The 20,165-nt window shown below is 45.0% G+C and overlaps 1 protein-coding gene across 1 annotated transcript in view; it reads right to left on the bottom strand.

The window, feature by feature from the left end:
• BICDL2 (BICD family like cargo adaptor 2) overlaps positions 1-19,147 on the bottom strand; it is a 29,924-nt gene extending 10,777 nt beyond the window's left edge. The window contains exons 1-5 of the mRNA XM_063429118.1: positions 19,072-19,147; positions 5,653-5,975; positions 2,878-3,093; positions 1,981-2,097; positions 121-267 (exon numbers count right to left, since the gene is read on the bottom strand). Of these exons, the coding sequence (XP_063285188.1) occupies positions 121-267; positions 1,981-2,097; positions 2,878-3,093; positions 5,653-5,943 (771 nt within the window). The 5' untranslated portion in view covers positions 5,944-5,975; positions 19,072-19,147. The remainder of the gene's footprint in view (positions 1-120; positions 268-1,980; positions 2,098-2,877; positions 3,094-5,652; positions 5,976-19,071) is intronic.
• Positions 19,148-20,165: the final 1,018 nt, after the last annotated feature.

Genomic DNA, 20,165 nt, shown 5'->3' on the forward strand with positions numbered 1-20,165 from the left:
CTCTCGTAGTGACTATCTCATGGTCCCTGTCACCAAGGATATCTGAGTTTCTCTCTCTCATCGTCTCTCATTGCTCCCTTTTTCAAGCTTTCTATCTGTCTCAGCAGATATTTCTCTTACCTTCATTTCATTTTCTCTTTTCTCTCTCTCCAAATGCAGGGTTGTTTCTTTGAGGGTAAACACTGTATTTTGGGCATTCTCATACTGCTCTCGTAGCTGTTTAATCTGAGACTCCAGCTCTCTCTTCTTGTCCACCAGCAGAGCATTCTGTATGTATGGAAGGACAGCATGTCTCACTCACACAGACAGACAGATAGCTTATCTCACACAAGCAGCATATGGGGAATGGAGTTATTTCCCCTTTCATCGTCTGCTCTGCCACCTCCCCCCCTCTCATTACTCCACATGTTCTGCCCCCCCCTCTCTCTTTACTCCACATGTTCTGCCCCTCTCTCTTTACTCCACATGTTCTGCCCCCCCCTCTTTACTCCACATGTTCTGCCCCCCTCTCTCTTTACTCCACATGTTCTGCCCCCCTCTCTCTTTACTCCACATGTTCTGCCCCCCCTCTCTTTACTCCACATGTTCTGCCCCCCCCCCTCTCTTTACTCCACAGGTTCTGCCCCCCCCTCTCTTTACTCCACAGGTTCTGCCCCCCCTCTCTTTACTCCACATGTTCTGTCCCCTCTCTTTACTCCACATGTTCTGCCCCCTCTCTTTACTCCACATGTTCTGCCCCCCCCTCTCTTTACTCAGCAGGCCCTGCCCCCCTCCTCTCTTTACTCTGCAGGTTCTGCCCCCCCCTCTCTTTACTCTGCAGGTTCTGCCCCCCCCTCTCTTTACTCCACATGTTCTGCCCCCCCTTCTCTTTACTCAGCAGGTCCCCCCCCCCTCTCTTTACTCCATATGTTCTGCCCCCCTCTCTTTACTCCACATGTTCTGCCCCCCTCTCTTTACTCTGCAGGTTCTGCCCCCCCTCTCTTTACTCCACATGTTCTGCCCCCCCTTCTCTTTACTCAGCAGGTTCTCCCCCCTCTCTTTACTGCACATGTTCTGCCCCCCTCTCTTTACTCCACATGTACTGCCCCCCCTCTGTTTACTCCACATGTTCTGCCCCACCCCCTCTCTTTACTCCACAGGTTCTGCCCCACCCCCCCTCTCTTTACTCTGCAGGTTCCGCCCCCCCTCTCTTTACTCCACATGTTCTGCCCCCCTCTCTTTACTCCACATGTTCTGCACCCCCCTCTCTTTACTCCACATGTTCTGCACCCCCCTCTCTTTACTCCACATGTTCTGCCCCCCCTGTCTTTACTCCACATGTTCTGCCCCCCTCTCTTTACTCAGCAGGTTCTGCCCCCCTCTCTTTACTCCACATGTACTGCCGGGCTCTCTTTACTCCACATGTTCTGCCCCCCTCTCTTTACTCAGCAGGTTCTGCCCCCCCCTCTTTACTCCACATGTTCTGCCCCCCCTCTTTACTCAGCAGGTTCTGCCCCCCTTCTCTCTACTCCACATGTTCTGCCCCCCCCTCTCTACTCCACATATTCTGCCCCCCCTCTCTACTCCACATGTTCTGCCCCCCCTCTCTTTACTCCACATGTTCTGCCCCCCCTCTTTTTACTCCACATGTTCTGCCCCCCCCTCTCTTTACTCCACATGTTCTGCCCCCTCTCTCTTTACTCCACATGTTCTGGCCCCCCTTTCTTTACTCCACAGGTTCTGGCCCCCCTTTCTTTACTCTGCAGGTACTGCCCCCCTCTCTTTACTCTGCAGGTACTGCCCCCCTTTCTTTACTCTGCAGGTACTGCCCCCCCTTTCTTTACTCTGCAGGTACTGCCCCCCCTCTCTTTACTCTGCAGGTTCTGCCCCCCCCCCCTTGAGTCTGCGGGTACTGCCCCACCCCCCCTCTTTACTCTGCAGGTTCTGCCCCCTCCCCCTTCCCTTCCTTACTGCATTATGTAGGTTCTTCTCCCCACTTACCTCACTCTGTAGGCTCTGCAAACAGGGAGTGAAGTGTCCTCGGCTCAGAGTTAATTCTCGGTTCTCGTTTCTTAAAGACTGAATCTCAGCTGTTAGAGACTGCTCCAAATGTGAAGCCTAAAGAGACATTAATGGAATGAGATAGACTGCTCCAAATGTGAAGCCTAAAGAGACAGTAATAGTGTGAGAGAGACTGCTCCAAATGTGAAGCCTAAAGAGACAGTAATGGTGTGAGAGAGACTGCTCCAAATGTGAAGCCTAAAGAGACAGTAATGGAGTGAGAGAGACTGCTCCAACTGTGAAGAATAAAGAGACAGTAACTGTCTGAGAGTCTGTTGCAAATGATACAAACATAGAATGTGGGTTCACATCCCACCGCTGCCACCAGAGAGACAGCAAGATAATAAGAGACTGCTTCAAACCTAAAAGAGGCAGTTAGTAGAGTGGGAGAGATCCAAGGATTCCCTATATAGTTGATACAGTATAACGATTCCTGATATAATATTAATTCTGAGATGTATTAATGATTCCTGATTTACTATTAAATCTATTATGTAATACTGATTGCATGACGTAATATTACGTTGGATGACTTTACTGCAGCGTCACGGAGTCCCATTCCATCATGGTCTGAAAAGGGGAGTATGGAGACCTCTTGGATGCTTATTCTCCCCGAAATCGGGGACCTCTGGGGATTGCGTGAACCCATTCTATGCATGAGCGCCTGACTTGGAGAAGCTCTGGAACTGTTTGCCAGATTGAGACTGTGCTGTGACCCGGTGAATCTTTGTTCAGGTATCTCTCGGCCCCCTGACCACCAATCGCGTAGCTATTTTCCCAGTATGGATGCTCCATAGATGTCCTAATGACCTCTCAAAGTGTGTCTGTCTCACTTACCTGTGCTATCTGCTCCAGCAGTCTCTGGTTTTGATCTGAAAGCTCGTGCACTGCACTGGCTGTTTCTCGGCCACACTCTCGTTGTTCTGTCATGAACTGTCTCATCTGCATTCTGGATTCAGCAAGGTCTGTCTCGAGATCTGTGATTTGTGCTCTCCATTCACTCTCCTGAACGTCCATTTTCAGACGCATTGCGTGTTTTTCTTGTTCCAATCGCTGTAAGACAGAACTCATCATAATCTACCTGTGATACCCCTTCAATACCCAAACGAGTATTTCCATAAAGCATCACTCACCTTCATTTATACCCTGGTTATTATTACCAGTCTGTAGAGGAACGCATTTTTCTCCCAGACAATGTCTACTGATTTAATATCTGTAAAGCGGCTGAAAATGTCAGCTCACCGCTTGTTTTCAACCTGGAAGATATGTTTTAATGGGTCATACCCAGTCTCGGAACTACCGCTAGTGCTGGTGGTGCGACTGCATTGGGGCCTGCTCACTGAAGGGACCCACCAGGTGGTCCATGCACTTAGAGATACCCAATGATCATGTGGACCTTTAAGAGCAGAACCGGCCCACAAATATCAGCAGTGCTGGGAGGAAGTGAGAGCATCTGTGTGTATGCTTACCTGTGTGTATGTGCATCTCTATGTGTGTCAGTGTTTGTTTCTCTGTGTCTGTGTGTCTGCATGTGTCAGTGTTTGTATTTAAGTGTCTGTGTATCTGCAGGTGTCAGTGTTTGTATTTAGGTGTCTGTGTATCTGCATGTATCAATGTTTGTATATGTGTGTCTTTGTATCTGCAAGTGTCAGTATTTGTATCTGTCTGTGTATCTTCATGTGTCAGTGTTTGTATCTATGTGTCTGCATGTGTCAGTGTTTGTATATGTGTGTCTGTGTATCTGCAGGTGTCAGTGTTTGTATTTAGGTGTCTGTGTATCTGCATGTGTCAGTGTTTGTATCTAGGTGTCTGTATATCTGCAGGTGTCAGTGTTTGTATTTAGGTGTCTGTGTATCTGCATGTATCAATGTTTGTATATGTGTGTCTGTGTATCTTCATGTGTCAGTGTTTGTATCTGTGTATCTGCATGTGTCAGTGTTTGTATCTGTGTATCTGCATGTGTCAGTGTTTGTATCTAGGTGACTGTATATCTGCAGGTGTCAGTGTTTGTATATGTGTGTCTGTGTATCTGCAGGTGTCAGTATTTGTATCTATGTGTCTGTGTATCTTCATGTGTCAGTTTAGGTATCTGTATATCTGCAGGCGTCAGTGTTTGTATCTAGGTGTCTGTGTATCTGCATGTATCAATGTTTGTATATGTGTGTCTGTGTATCTGCACACACAACTGCATTCACATACCAACAGTAAACAAAAAGACACACTTACATTCACACACACATACTCCATACATTCAAGCTTACATACAAACACTTCTCCCTGCTAAACACAATCCTGCAAGCATAGGCGTGCGCACGGGATGTGCCGGGTGTGCCTGGGCGCACCCTAATCCCCGCGGCACGCCTTTGGAGTGAGACCGGCAGGGGAGATCTCAGGATCCCCCCTGTCGGCTCATGCAGAGCCTGCGCTATCCGAGTGCCGGCTCTGGTCTAAGCCTCCCCTCACTGACCCACAGGAAGCGAGGGAGGCAGGAGAGGACCCGGGGAGCTCTTGCCAGCAGCTCCGCCGGGTTCCTCTCGCGAGATCTGTGCGTTGCAACGCTTAGATCTCGCAAGAGTGAACTCTAGCCCCGCAGGCTAGAGGCACATAGGTGAAGATGTTATTTTGGGGGAGTGGGGGGAGTGAGTGAATGATCAAAAAACCTCAATGAATACATTCACCTCACCATGAATGATCAATAAACCTCAATGAATACATTCACCTCACCATGAATGATCAATAAACCTCAATTAATAAATTCACCTCACCATGAATGATCAATAAACCTCAATTAATAAATTCACCTCACCATGAATGATCAATAAACCTCAATGAATAAATTCACCTGACCAAGAATGATCAATAAACCTCAATGAATAAATTCACCTCACCATGAATGATCAATAAACCTCAATGAATAAATTCACCTCACCATGAATGATCAATAAACCTCAATGAATGCATTCACCTCACCAACAACCATTAATGGACCTCAATGAATACATTCACCTCACCATGAATGATCAATAAACCTCAATTAATAAATTCACCTCACCATGAATGATCAATAAACCTCAATTAATAAATTCACCTCACCATGAATGATCAATAAACCTCAATGAATACATTCACCTCACCATGAATGATCAATAAACCTCAATGAATAAATTCACCTGACCAAGAATGATCAATAAACCTCAATGAATGCATTCACCTCACCAACAACCATTAATGGACCTCAATGAATACATTCACCTCACCATGAATGATCAATAAACCTCTAAGAATAAATTCACCTCACCATGAATGATCAATTAACCGCAATGAATAAATTCACCTCACCATGAATGATCAATAAACCTCAATGAATGCATTCACTTCAGCAACAACCATCAATGGACCTCAATGAATAAACTCTGATGTCACCGTGACCCAGTGGTCAGTCTGGATGAATAAACTCTGATCTCACAATAAAGCACCACTAGAACTAAATAAATAAACTAGAATCTATATATATATTTTCATGTTACATCTCAAAATAAATGATCTCCACATAAGCCATAAACATGGCTTCCTTCCTCATACCATTTTCTACTAATTATCTTACTCTCTCACCTCTTGCGTCTCCCTCAATTCCTCCTCGATTGCCTCTCTCTCCCGCTCCAGTTGATCATTTCGCTCCAGTAGGGCCTTGCCCAACTCCGCGGCCAGCAGAAGGTCCTTGTCCTTTCTTTCCAGGGCCAGGCTCAAGTCCTCTTCTCCTTGCTCTTCCTCTTCCTCTCCAATGTAGGAGGTACGTCGCTCCAATAAGAAAGGATAGAAATTTTCCTCCATGCTAGGAGAGGTAAATCCACCGTTCCAGCCTCGAGGAACACCTCCACCAGACTCTGTTCCTCCTGAATTCATTTGGGAGCTTGTTGAGGAGCCTAACAGAGTGCCTGTCAGTCAAACAGAGATATCAAATGACAGTCACACATACAGAGAAATGAAACACTAATACAAGCTAATATACAATTTCTACATATATTACATGCACTCCAATTCCCATTACCCTGACACTGTGTATAATAAATCAATTAATACTTGTTACCCTGACATTGTGTATAATAAATCAATTAATACTTGTTACCCTGACATTGTGTATAATAAATCAATTAATACTTGTTACCCTGACATTGTGTATAATAAATCAATTAATACACGTTACTCTGACACTGTGTATAATAAATCAATTAATACTTGTTACCCTGACATTGTGTATAATAAATCAATTAATACTTGTTACCCTGACATTGTGTATAATAAATCAATTAATACACGTTACCCTGACACTGTGTATAATAAATCGATTAATACACGTTATGCTGACACTGTGTATAATAAATCAATTAATACACGTTACGCTGACACTGTGTATAATAAATCAATTAATACACGTTACCCTGACATTGTGTATAATAAATCAATTAATACACGTTACCCTGACACTGTGTATAATAAATCGATTAATACACGTTATGCTGACACTATGTATAATAAATCAATTAATACACGTTACGCTGACACTGTTTATAATAAATCAATGAATACAGGTCAGGTGGACAACAGAAACACAATATCTGTATAATCCACTACGCTAAGTGTGAAAGGTTTTCATTTGCTAATAATTAGTCTCTGCTCGCTAAACACATCTCTCTAAATGGTCTAAACGTCTGCTAAGGATGGACTGAGGAATGAGCAATGTGAGTAAAGGATATCACTGATACCTGCTGTCTAATCCATTCAAGATATAATTAGCCAGTTTTCATGAAGGAATAACAGTACCGCCTAGACGTGTGCATTCAGTTTCAAACCAATTAGAATTCATCCGAAACTGGGATGATTGGCGGTTCGTCCAACTTCAAAGTAACATGATACAAACAAAACGAGCAGCGACAAACAGTTTTGTTTTGATTCACGATTCGTTATTCCACCCATGGCGCCACAAACAGAGATGAACGATGACTTTATTCACAGACGGGGATGGAGGAGGAGTGAAAATGCTATATCTATACATGATGTATTTAGTAAATAATAGAGAAATAGCGATTTGCTGTTCCTCCACTTTATTCCCTCTATCGGTCACTTCTTCTCACTTGATTTATGAACCAAACGATGGGAAATGCTCCTCACTTTATATATCTATATGGATGTATTTATTTTGCAGTAAACTGATTGGCCCGTTTTCGCACCTGTTTGGTTATTCCAAATTGCCTTTCCTGAAATGATATCATAGTTCAAATTCTTCCGAACCAACATGCCACTTGGCCAAATTTCACACCACCCAAAGATAAAGGTTTTTTGGGACAAATCGGTTTGGCCGAACTGCATTTTTTTGTTATACAAGAGTCTAATAAGGAGTCTATTAACTTAAATTAGGAATTGTTGTGAGCTGACGAGGCCAAAATAGCTGAATTGTAGAAATTCTTCCAGCTTAATATTAAGCAATGCTGCCTCTTTCTAATTTCCCATAACTGCTGGTCTAAAACAAAATATCGAACCAAAGTGTTTAGATTGATTTCCCTGAATATCAAGCTTTAGAAATAGTCTAGAAATGCGAGGTTCTCCGTGGGTTAGATCTGCAGCTGTGAATTACTGAGATAATAAAGAGAAAGCAGCAGATCGGAGTACGGTCCACATTTCATTCCATTTTATGATTTTTGTACGTACTGCTTGTGGTACATCATTTATTTCTTACGGTCAGTTAATATGGGCAGGATGGCTCTGTTCTGCCTTGTTTCTAATTAATTATTGGATGTATGAGCTCCTCTTCCTGATGACAGTCAGTGCATTCAGCAAACTGTGGATTAATTCCATGGGGCGTCACATTGCCTTGGCACAGGGAGTCATCCTTTCTCTAAGCCATAATGTGAGCGTTCACAATCTGTTAGAGTAACATAGCTCTGCCTGTGTATTACACAGCATTAACACTGCGTTCGAGCAGCGATGAGCCGTGACAGCTCAGTAAATAAGCAGATACACCCACACTCCCAGCCGGTCTTGCAGGCCTGGGCTGCCATTTATATTTATTCCCATTTATCTGACGTACCAAAACCAGAAAGTTCCTCTGATGCAATCCTCTCCCTGATTCACTCATTACAGCAATACATTATTACTCTTGTTACGCCCCATATTTTTGTCCTAGCAGTTAAGCCACGCTCACTGAAACCGGGGAGCAGGACAGAGGGAGTATCCCTCTCTGAACCCTCAATTAAGGACTAATCAGACTGCAGAATTTACTGCAGTAATGATTCTCCTGAAGAGCTTGCAATCTATCTCCTGCATAATATCCACACCTGTTTTCTGTCCCAGTCACCACTGTGAGCTAGGTGGTGTGCCGACCCTACCCCTCCCCACACCTTGATTTTGACATTAGAATCCTTTTTGGGGGAATGGGTGTTCCACAAACATCCCAATTATCCCTCTTTTCTATCATAACGTCCCTCTTTTTCTAGGAGCTCCATATTGTTTGGGAGTCGGAGTGTATAACAGAGCTCCACAGCAATAATACTCCCAGTAATGTGTCTGAGTGTATAACAGAGCTCCACAGCAATAATACTCCCAGTAATGTGTCTGTGTGTGTAACAGAGCTCCACAGCAATAATACTCCCAGTAATGTGTCTGAGTGTATAACAGAGCTCCACAGCAATAATACTCCCAGTAATGTGTCTGAGTGTATAACAGAGCTCCACAGCAATAATACTCCCAGTAATGTGTCTGAGTGTATAACAGAGCTCCACAGCAATAATACTCCCAGTAATGTGTCTGAGTGTATAACAGAGCTCCACAGCAATAATACTCCCAGTAATGTGTCTGAGTGTATAACAGAGCTCCACAGCAATAATACTCCCAGTAATGTGTCTGTGTGTGTAACAGAGCTCCACAGCAATAATACTCCCAGTAATGTGTCTGAGTGTATAACAGAGCCCCACAGCAATAATACTCCAAGTAATGTGTCTGAGTGTATAACAGAGCTCCACAGCAATAATACTCCCAGTAATGTATCTGAATGTATAACAGAGCTCCACAGCAATAATACTCCCAGTAATGTGTCTGTGTGTATAACAGAGCTCCACAGCAATAATACTCCCAGTAATGTGTCTGAGTGTATAACAGAGCTCCACAGCAATAATACTCCCAGTAATGTGTCTGAGTGTATAACAGAGCTCCACAGCAATAATACTCCCAGTAATGTATCTGAATGTATAACAGAGCTCCACAGTAATAATACTCCCAGTAATGTGTCTGAGTGTATAACAGAGCTCCACAGCAATAATACTCCCAGTAATGTGTCTGAGTGTATAACAGAGCTCCACAGCAATAATACTCCCAGTAATGTGTCTGAGTGTATAACAGAGCTCCACAGCAATAATACTCCCAGTAATGTGTCTGAGTGTATAACAGAGCTCCACAGCAATAATACTCCCAGTAATGTGTCTGAGTGTATAACAGAGCTCCACAGCAATAATACTCCCAGTAATGTGTCTGAGTGTATAACAGAGCCCCACAGCAATAATACTCCCAGTAATGTGTCTGAGTGCATAACAGAGCTCCACAGCAATAATACTCCCAGTAATGTGTCTTTAAACTCCAATAAATGTGTTTAGAAATCAGTCTGTGTAAATAGGATACATTGTTTTTAGTAAGAAGAGCCCCGCCTCTGGCCACACCCCCACTCGCACCCCTACAATTAAAGGGTCCCTCAGTGCCCATATGAAACGTTGGAGGTACGATATAGTCAGCTCAATGAGTCCATGAAGCAGATAAAACAATCTGAGGACTAAGAAGACGTAGGGCTTCTTTAATATGAGATTTCTTTGATTACAGTCAGTCTAGAGCAGTGATGGCTTTTAGAGTGATAAACGCTAGCTGAGCATCATGGGAAATGTAGTCCAGAAACAATTTATGGTGTCAAGGTTAGCCATCACTGGTCTAGAGGCATCCCATAAAAAGCATCTTGAAATGTGTTTTCCCTAAATTAAAAGAAACTCTTGTCGTACATCAGAAGGCGTTCAATCTTCATTACACTTGGACGGGTTTTAAACTCTCTTTATTTCCGACAGTTTTAGGACACAAAGAATGAGCAAGCCATTAATGTGTAGTGCCAATTAAAGGTGAGTATATGAAGATCATGGGTGGTGTGAAAGTACAGATATACATTCCCCATGGAGGAACCTGGGCGCTGCTCGGAATATCTCTCCAACATTGCTGGAGCGCAGCACAGCATGGCCGTGAGAGCCAGAGTTTGATTTTGTAACAAGTTATTCATGTGCTAGATAAGAAGAGGTTGCTTTTACTATGGAGAGAAGATACATGGAAGACATCCTCGGAGACGGCACTTTGTTTTATTTATTATTTTATGCTCGAGAGACAGGAGTTGCTTGGATACCTCCGGGGTCAGACAAAAACAGCAAAATTAAGTCTTCCTTCCAAGTCCTAAATTCCTTTTAGATGCCCCTGAGACTCTCCTCTCCCAAAACTAAATGAACCAGTGGTTAAGAGGCTCCAATAAAAATAAAGTAAAAGGGACTACCTTGCCGGGTCCCACATCTCATGAGCTTTTTTTAAGAGTGACCCAGAACTCCGGGCCATGCCAAGTGCCCTGAAACAATTGTAAGGGGTCCCTGACACGGGATGGTATTTTAAGACCTTCTAATGATACTCCCAGGTCTACATCATATCTAATAACCAGATCATCCCCATGATTATGGCCCAGGCTCTCAAGAAGGGGCTCCTAATAAAACCAGTCTATGCTGGGCTAATCAACCTCACCGGTAATGTCTGAATATATTGGGAGATATTTATCAAGGTGTTCTGAAAATCGACAGTTAAATTCTGTCATTATTCTGACTGCAGTAAAAGTGACCTAGTAAATCATGGTTTTTGACATAAAAAGTCCCGCCGGTCTTTGCGGAAAATTCCATTTCAAATGAATTTCACATTTAGAATGGTGGAAATAGTGACGGAAAGATTAATTTGGGTCTCCAAAAAATACTATATATTCAAAAATTTGTTAGAAGGCAAAAGGAGAAACAGATTTTTTTAAAAATAAAAATACAACAGATTCTGTCAAAATTAGGCTTAAAAGTGTGAGCAACACTTTGTGATATCCCCTCCCCTGTCCATGAGTTTAGCTAATAGACAAGAAGGATGCTCCTTAAATAATGACACCGGCCGGTAAGTAGAGAGAAACCCCCCAAAAACCATCATGCGGAGCTGAGTAAAGTCTCTCTGGGGGGAACTGACCGTATTTTGTTGTAGAGTTGGAGTTTGGGGTAATCAGGACGACGGCATAGCTAACTCTCCCACCGATTGCTGTAGGAGAACTGCAAACTTCACTCAAAGGTTTGTTTCCCCCCCCAACAGATGGCTTAACTGAATGTCCAACGTTTTAGATAAAAGAACAAGACCGATCGCAGCCCGTGTGTCATGTTTAGGGCATGGGGCTACCGTGACAATCTGTGTACACTCCTAGTTACCATTAGTGGGAAATCCCATGTTTAGGTAAAGTTTAGATGGTATTATCAGTGCAATGTGCTGCACACGCCTTTAACTAAGGTCCAGTTTAGAAACGTGCACAATGTGACTCTACGCAAACATTCTATTTTTACTTGTATTGTTCCAGGAAGTCTGAGTTTCATGTCACTCAATTGACAGCCATTTATTTGTTTTTTATGCTCCAATGCTGCCTGATTGGCTAAAATACCAACAAACCAATCACAATCCAGCTCTGATTTCCAAACTGTCTCCTTAATTCTCCTGTGCCTTGTTTTACTCTCCTTCCATCCGTGGCTAAAATTCCAGATTCTGCAGAGTTAAATGTCAGAAAGGACAAACCCTGGATTTAAACATTTTAACCTTGAAACGCCCTGCACCAAGGTAACTATCCTAAATTATTCCCGAATCCCTGATTTCCACACGTCCGTCAAACAGAGCCATTCCATTATTTGTGGATGGTTAACGTTCTGATTTACACAGGATTCTCATTCCATGTCAAACAGAATAAACCGAATGCTGAAAGATTTACGTGTTTCTGTGAGATATCGGCAGCTTGGGGGAAAATAAATACTCAGATTGGGGAGCAAACTGTGTGACATCAGACAAACTGGGGAGCAAACTGTGTGACATCAGACAAACTGGGGAGCAAACTGTGTGACATCAGACAAACTGGGGAGCAAACTGTGACATCAGATAAACTGGGGAGCAAACTGTGTGACATCAGACAAACTGGGGAGCAAACTGTGACATCAGACAAACTGGGGAGCAAACTGTGTGACATCAGATAAACTGGGGAGCAAACTGTGACATCAGATAAACTGGGGAGCAAACTGTGTGACATCAGACAAACTGGGGAGCAACCTGTGACATCAGATAAACAGGGGAGCAAACTGTGTGACATCAGACAAACTGGGGAGGAAACTGTGACATCAGATAAACTGGGGAGCAAACTGTGTGACATCAGACAAACTGGGGAGCAAACTGTGTGACATCATACAAACTGGGGAGCAAACTGTGACATCAGATAAACAGGGGAGCAAACTGTGTGACATCAGACAAACTGGGGAGCAAACTGTGTGACATCAGACAAACTGGGGAGCAAACTGTGTGACATCAGACAAACTGGGGAGCAAACTGTGTGACATCAGACAAACTGGGGAGCAAACTGTGTGACATCAGACAAACTGGGGAGCAAACTGTGTGACATCAGACAAACTGGGGAGCAAACTGTGACATCAGATAAACTGGGGAGCAAACTGTGTGACATCATACAAACTGGGGAGCAAACTGTGACATCAGATAAACGGGAGCAAACTGTGACATCAGACAAACTGGGGAGCAAACTGTGACATCAGATAAACAGGGGAGCAAACTGTGTGACATCAGACAAACTGGGGAGCAAACTGTGACATCAGACAAACTGGGGAGCAAACTGTGTGACATCAGACAAACTGGGGAGCAAACTGTGTGACATCAGACAAACTGGGGAGGAAACTGTGACATCAGATAAACGGGAGCAAACTGTGACATCAGATAAACTGGGGAGCAAACTGTGTGACATCAGACAAACTGGGGAGCAAACTGTGTGACATCAGACAAACTGGGGAGCAAACTGTGACATCAGACAAACTGGGGAGCAAACTGTGACATCAGACAAACTGGGGAGCAAACTGTGACATCAGATAAACAGGGGAGCAAACTGTGACATCAGACAAACTGGGGAGCAGACTGTGTGACATCAGACAAACTGGGGAGCAGACTGTGTGACATCAGACAAACTGGGGAGCAAACTGTGACATCAGATAAACAGGGGAGCAAACTATTTGACATCAGACAAACTGGGGATCAAACTGTGACATCAGACAAACTGGGGAGCAAACTGTGACATCAGACAAACTGGGGAGCAAACTGTGACATCAGACAAAGTGGGGAGCAAACTGTGACATCAGATAAACAGGGGAGCAAACTGTGTGACATCAGACAAACTGGGGAGCAAACTGTGACATCAGACAAACCGGGGAGCAAACTGTGTGACATCAGATAAACAGGGGAGCAAACTGTGTGACATCAGACAAACTGGGGAGCAAACTGTGACATCAGACAAACTGGGGAGCAAACTGTGACATCAGACAAACTGGGGAGCAAACTGTGTGACATCAGACAAACTGGGGAGCAAACTGTGACATCAGATAAACAGGGGAGCAAACTGTGACATCAGACAAACTGGGGAGCAAACTGTGACATCAGACAAACTGGGGAGCAAACTGTGTGACATCAGACAAACTGGGGAGCAAACTGTGTGACATCAGACAAACTGGGGAGCAAACTGTGACATCAGACAAACTGGGGAGCAAACTGTGACATCAGACAAACTGGGGAGCAAACTGTGTGACATCAGACAAACTGGGGAGCAAACTGTGACATCAGACAAACTGGGGAGCAAACTGTGACATCAGATAAACTGGGGAGCAAACTGTGTGACATCAGACAATCCGGGGAGCAAACTGTGTGACATCAGATAAACAGGGGAGCAAACTGTGTGACATCAGACAAACTGGGGAGCAAACTGTGTGACATCAGACAAACTGGGGAGCAAACTGTGACATCAGACAAACTGGGGAGCAAACTGTGACATCAGACAAACTGGGGAGCAAACTGTGTGACATCAGACAAACTGGGGAGCAAACTGTGACATCAGACAAACTGGGGAGCAAACTGTGACATCAGACAAACTGGGGAGCAAACTGTGTGACATCAGACAAACTGGGGAGCAAACTGTGACATCAGACAAACTGGGCAGCAGGCTGTGTGAGCAGACAACGTTGGGTGATTTGGGGGGGGAAACACTGAATGACGTCGGGTGATTTGGGGGGCAGACTGTATGACGTTGGGTGATTTGGAGAGCAGACGACGTTGGGTGAATTGGGGGGCAGACTATGTGACGTTGGGTGATTTGGGGAGCAGTCGACGTTGGGAGATTGGATGGGCAGACTATGACGTTGGGTGAATTGGGGGTCCGACTGTGTGACGTTGGGTGATTTGGGGAGCAGGCGACGTTGGGTGATTGGGGGAGGGGGGCAGACTCTATGATGTTGGGTGAATTGGGGGGCAGACTGTATGACGTTGGGTGATTTGGGGAGCAGATTGTATGACGTTGGGTGATTTGGGGGGCATTTATACCTGATGTTGGGCCCTAGCAGCACATACTACATATTAATAAAATGGGAGACATTTCTATATAAGAAATGAACATGAAAGAGACTTTAGGGAAACACATGTCAGCCTCCATATACTTCCTACAAGGACCGTTCCTCCCTAGTATTTCAGAGATACGTGGATATACATTGTTATGACAGGGACCAAGAGATGCATTTTTGTAGTAACACATCTGAAGAACTCCAGGCATCTGCTGGTCTGATGTCCCTCAGGAAATGAGTTGAGATCCACACAAGCACATCAGACACCAAATTCCCAGATTTATTGCGATTGATGGTTCCCCCCGGCATTCTAGTAAGAGCAAGTTAAAGAACACACAGAGCAGCTGACAGAAGAACAAGTCTCAGCCTGTGATAGAAGTTCTCTTTATGTTCAGATCAGTCCATGACTTCCACACACGGGCCAGATAACGGACCACCAATGTCGAAACCGCAATGTAACCAAATACTCTACCAGAGATGAGAGCCCAGAATGCAATGATAATAACATTCCACATATGGCCAATGTCACAGTATATTAACCCTTACAATGCTGGTACAGTATATCAGGATTTACAGAGGTTATTACAGCCGCTCAGCCAGTCTCTGCTAAAGTACTCAGATCAAGCTGCCACAGTGATGTCTGAGCCCCCCCCCCCCCCCCCCCCCCAGCGGATGGCAGTTCACCAGATATCAGAAGAGTAGAGGTTCATCCTAGAGACATAGATAATTCTAGAGAAGCAGATATCCGTCTAGAAGAGCGGGATAATTCTAGATAAGCAGATATCAGTCTAGCAGAGCGGGATAATTCTAGATAAGCAGATATCCGTCTAGCAGAGTGGGATAATTCTAGAGAAGCAGATATCAGTCTAGCAGAGCGGGATAATTCTAGATAAGCAGATATCCGTCTAGCAGAGTGGGATAATTCTAGAGAAGCAGATATCCGTCTAGAAGAGCGGGATCGTTCTGGAGAAGCAGATATCAGTCTAGAAGAGCGGGATCGTTCTGGAGAAGCAGATATCAGTCTAGAAGAGCGGGATAATTCTGGAGAAGCAGATATCAGTCTAGAAGAGCGGGATCATTCTGGAGAAGCAGATATCAGTCTAGAAGAGCGGGATCGTTCTGGAGAACCAGATATCAGTCTAGAAGAGTGGGATAATTCTAGAGAAGCAGATATCCGTCTAGAAGAGCGGGATAATTCTAGAGAAGCAGATATCCGTCTAGAAGAGCAGGATCGTTCTGGAGAACCAGATATCAGTCTAGAAGAGCAGGATCGTTCTGGAGAACCAGATATCAGTCTAGAAGAGTGGGATAATTCTAGATAAGCAGATATCCGTCTAGCAGAGTGGGATAATTCTAGAGAAGCAGATATCAGTCTAGCAGAGCGGGATAATTCTAGATAAGCAGATATCCGTCTAGCAGAGTGGGATAATTCTAGAGAAGCAGATATCCGTCTAGAAGAGCGGGATCGTTCTGGAGAAGCAGATATCAATCTAGAAGAGTGGGATAATTCTGGAGAAGCAGATATCAGTCTAGAAGAGCGGGATAATTCTGGAGAAGCAGATATCAGTCTAGAAGAGCGGGATCGTTCTGGAGAACCAGATATCAGTCTAGAAGAGTGGGATAATTCTAGAGAAGCAGATATCCGTCTAGAAGAGCGGGATAATTCTAGAGAAGCAGATATCCGTCTAGAAGAGCAGGATCGTTCTGGAGAACCAGATATCAGTCTAGAAGAGTGGGATAATTCTGGAGAAGCAGATATCAGTCTAGAAGAGCGGGATAATTCTGGAGAAGCAGATATCAGTCTAGAAGAGCGAGATCGTTCTGGAGAAGCAGATATCAGTCTAGAAGAGCGGGATCGTTCTGGAGAAGCAGATATCAGTCTAGAAGAGCAGGATAATTCTGGAGAAGCAGATATCAGTCTAGAAGAGCGGGATCGTTCTGGAGAAGCAGATAGTCTAGAAGAGCGGGATCGTTCTGGAGAACCAGATATCAGTCTAGAAGAGTGGGATAATTCTAGAGAAGCAGATATCCGTCTAGAAGAGCGGGATAATTCTAGAGAAGCAGATATCCGTCTAGAAGAGCGGGATAATTCTAGAGAAGCAGATATCCGTCTAGAAGAGCGGGATTGTTCTGGAGAAGCAGATATCAGTCTAGAAGAGTGGAGGGGATTCTAGAGAGGCAGAAATAAGTCTAAAGTGGGGTAATGTGCCCTTGGTGCATGATCCTACCTGCAGGGCGACTGGTTAGACAGCATTGTGATGGAAAACTTGTGAGAACTAATTGTGACGCATTTAATTACTGCACAGAGAGAATGTTTGTATCTGTGTGACTGTTTAAGCAGCCGGTCTTCCCCACATTCTCTCTGTCTGTATGTCTCTTTCTGAAAGTTTCTGAGTTACCAAATATAACCAGAACAAATTGTCCTGTCCTAGAGGTGTCAGACTGTGTATTACGCTCAGTCCTAGAGGTGTCAGACTATGTATTACGCTCAGTCCTAGAGGTGTCAGACTATGTATTACGCTCAGTCCTAGAGGTGTCAGACTATGTATTACGCTCAGTCCTAGAGGTGTCAGACTATGTATTACACTCAGTCCTAGAGGTGTCAGACTATGTATTACGCTCAGTCCTAGAGGTGTCAGACTGTGTATTACACTCAGTCCTAGAGGTGTCAGACTGTGTATTATGCTCAGTCCTAGAGGTGTCAGACTGTGTATTACACTCAGTCCTAGAGGTGTCAGACTGTGTATTACGCTCAGTCCTAGAGGTGTCAAACTGTGTATTACGTTCAGTCCTAGAGGTGTCAGCCTGTGTATTACGTTCAGTCCTAGAGGTGTCAGACTGTGTATTACACTCAGTCCTAGAGGTGTCAGACTATGTATTACGCTCAGTCCTAGAGGTGTCAGGCTGTGTATTACACTCGGTCCTAGAGGTGTCAGGCTGTGAAGCCCAGACTAGTGACGTGAATAACTGCAGGCGAGTTAAACCAGAAGAACAAGTGAAACATTGTGACACACACAGCTATCTACCACACACTGTAACAGACACAGCTATCTGTCACTGTAACACACAGGGCTATCTACCACACACTGTAACAGACACAGCTATCTGTCACTGTAACACACAGGGCTATCTGACACAGTAACACACAGGGCTATCTGTCACTGTAACACACAGGGCTATCTGTCACTGTAACACACAGGGCTATCTGTCTCTAAAACACACAGGGCTATCTGTCTCTGTAACACACAGGGCTATCTGTCTCTGTAACACACAGGGCTATCTGTCACTGTAACACACAGGGCTATCTGTCTCTGTAACACACAGGGCTATCTGTCTCTGTAACACACAGGGCTATCTGTCTCTGTAACACACAGGGCTGTCTCTGTAACACACAGGGCTATCTGTCACTGTAACACACAGGGCTATCTGTCTCTGTAACACACAGGGCTATCTGTCTCTGTAACACACAGGGCTATCTGTCACTGTAACACACAGGGCTGTCACTGTAACACACAGGGCTATCTGACACAGTAACACACAGGGCTATCTGACACAGTAACACACAGGGCTATCTGTCTCTGTAACACACAGGGCTATCTGTCACTGTAACACACAGGGCTATCTGACACAGTAACACACAGGGCTGTCTCTGTAACACACAGGGCTATCTGTCACTGTAACACACAGGGCTATCTGACACAGTAACACACAGGGCTATCTGACACAGTAACACACAGGGCTATCTGACACAGTAACACACAGGGCTATCGGACACAGTAACACACAGGGCTATATGTCACTGTAACACACAGGGCTATCTGTCACTGTAACACACAGGGCTATCTGTCACTGTAACACACAGGGCTATCTGTCACTGTAACACACAGGGCTATCTGTCACTGTAACACACAGGGCTATCTGTCACTGTAACACACAGGGCTATCTGTCACTGTAACACACAGGGCTATCTGTCTCTGTAACACACAGGGCTGTCACTGTAACACACAGGGCTGTCACTGTAACACACAGGGCTGTCACTGTAACACACAGGGCTATCTGTCACTGTAACACACAGAGCTATCTGTCTCTGTAACACACAGGGCTATCTGTCACTGTAACACACAGGGCTGTCTCTGTAACACACAGGGCTGTCACTGTAACACACAGGGCTGTCACTGTAACACACAGGGCTGTCACTGTAACACACAGGGCTGTCACTGTAACACACAGGGCTGTCACTGTAACACACAGGGCTGTCACTGTAACACACAGGGCTATCTGACATTGTGAGGCTTCTCACCTGCTCAGTGCAAATCCCTCATTGTCCGGAGTCCAGGTGACTGCAGAGCTAAGTGTCCCCTCTCCCACTCTCTAACCTGGAAACATACATAGGACAGGTGTGGCTCTAATGGGAGGGGCCCACATCACCTTGCTTCCTTACTGTACAGAGCCTAGCAGGAAAAACAACTCACTGCATAGCTACCTGACAATGCATGGCTACCTCCTCACACTGCATGGCTACCTGACACTGCATGGCTACCTCCTCACACTGCATGGCTACCTGACACTGCATGGCTAGTAGCTGACACTGCATGGCTAGTAGCTGACACTGCATGGCTACCTGCTCACATTGGATGGCTAGCTGACACTGCATGGCTACCTGCTCACACTGCATGGCTAGCTGACACTGCATGGCTACCTGAAACAACTGCATGGCTAGTAGCTGACACTGCATGGCTACCTACTCACACTGCATGGCTAGCTGACAATGCATGGCTACCTGCTCACATTGGATGGCTAGCTGACAATGCATGGCTACCTGCTCACATTGGATGGCTAGCTGACAATGCATGGCTACCTGATCACACTGCATGGGTAGCTGACAATGCATGGCTACCTGCTCACACTGCATGGCTAGCTGACAATGCATGGCTACCTGCTCACACTGCATGGCTAGCTGACACTGCATGGCTACCTCCTCACACTGCATGGCTACCTGACACTGCATGGCTAGTAGCTGACACTGCATGGCTAGTAGCTGACACTGCATGGCTACCTGCTCACATTGGATGGCTAGCTGACACTGCATGGCTACCTGCTCACACTGCATGGCTAGCTGACACTGCATGGCTACCTGAAACAACTGCATGGCTAGTAGCTGACACTGCATGGCTACCTACTCACACTGCATGGCTAGCTGACAATGCATGGCTACCTGCTCACATTGGATGGCTAGCTGACAATGCATGGCTACCTGCTCACATTGGATGGCTAGCTGACAATGCATGGCTACCTGCTCACACTACATGGGTAGCTGACACTGCATGGCTACCTGATCACACTGCATGGCTAGCTGACAATGCATGGCTACCTGCTCACACTGCATGGCTAGCT

This window comes from Pelobates fuscus, chromosome 8, assembly GCF_036172605.1.
Source record: "Pelobates fuscus isolate aPelFus1 chromosome 8, aPelFus1.pri, whole genome shotgun sequence".
Lineage (NCBI taxonomy): Eukaryota > Metazoa > Chordata > Amphibia > Anura > Pelobatidae > Pelobates > Pelobates fuscus.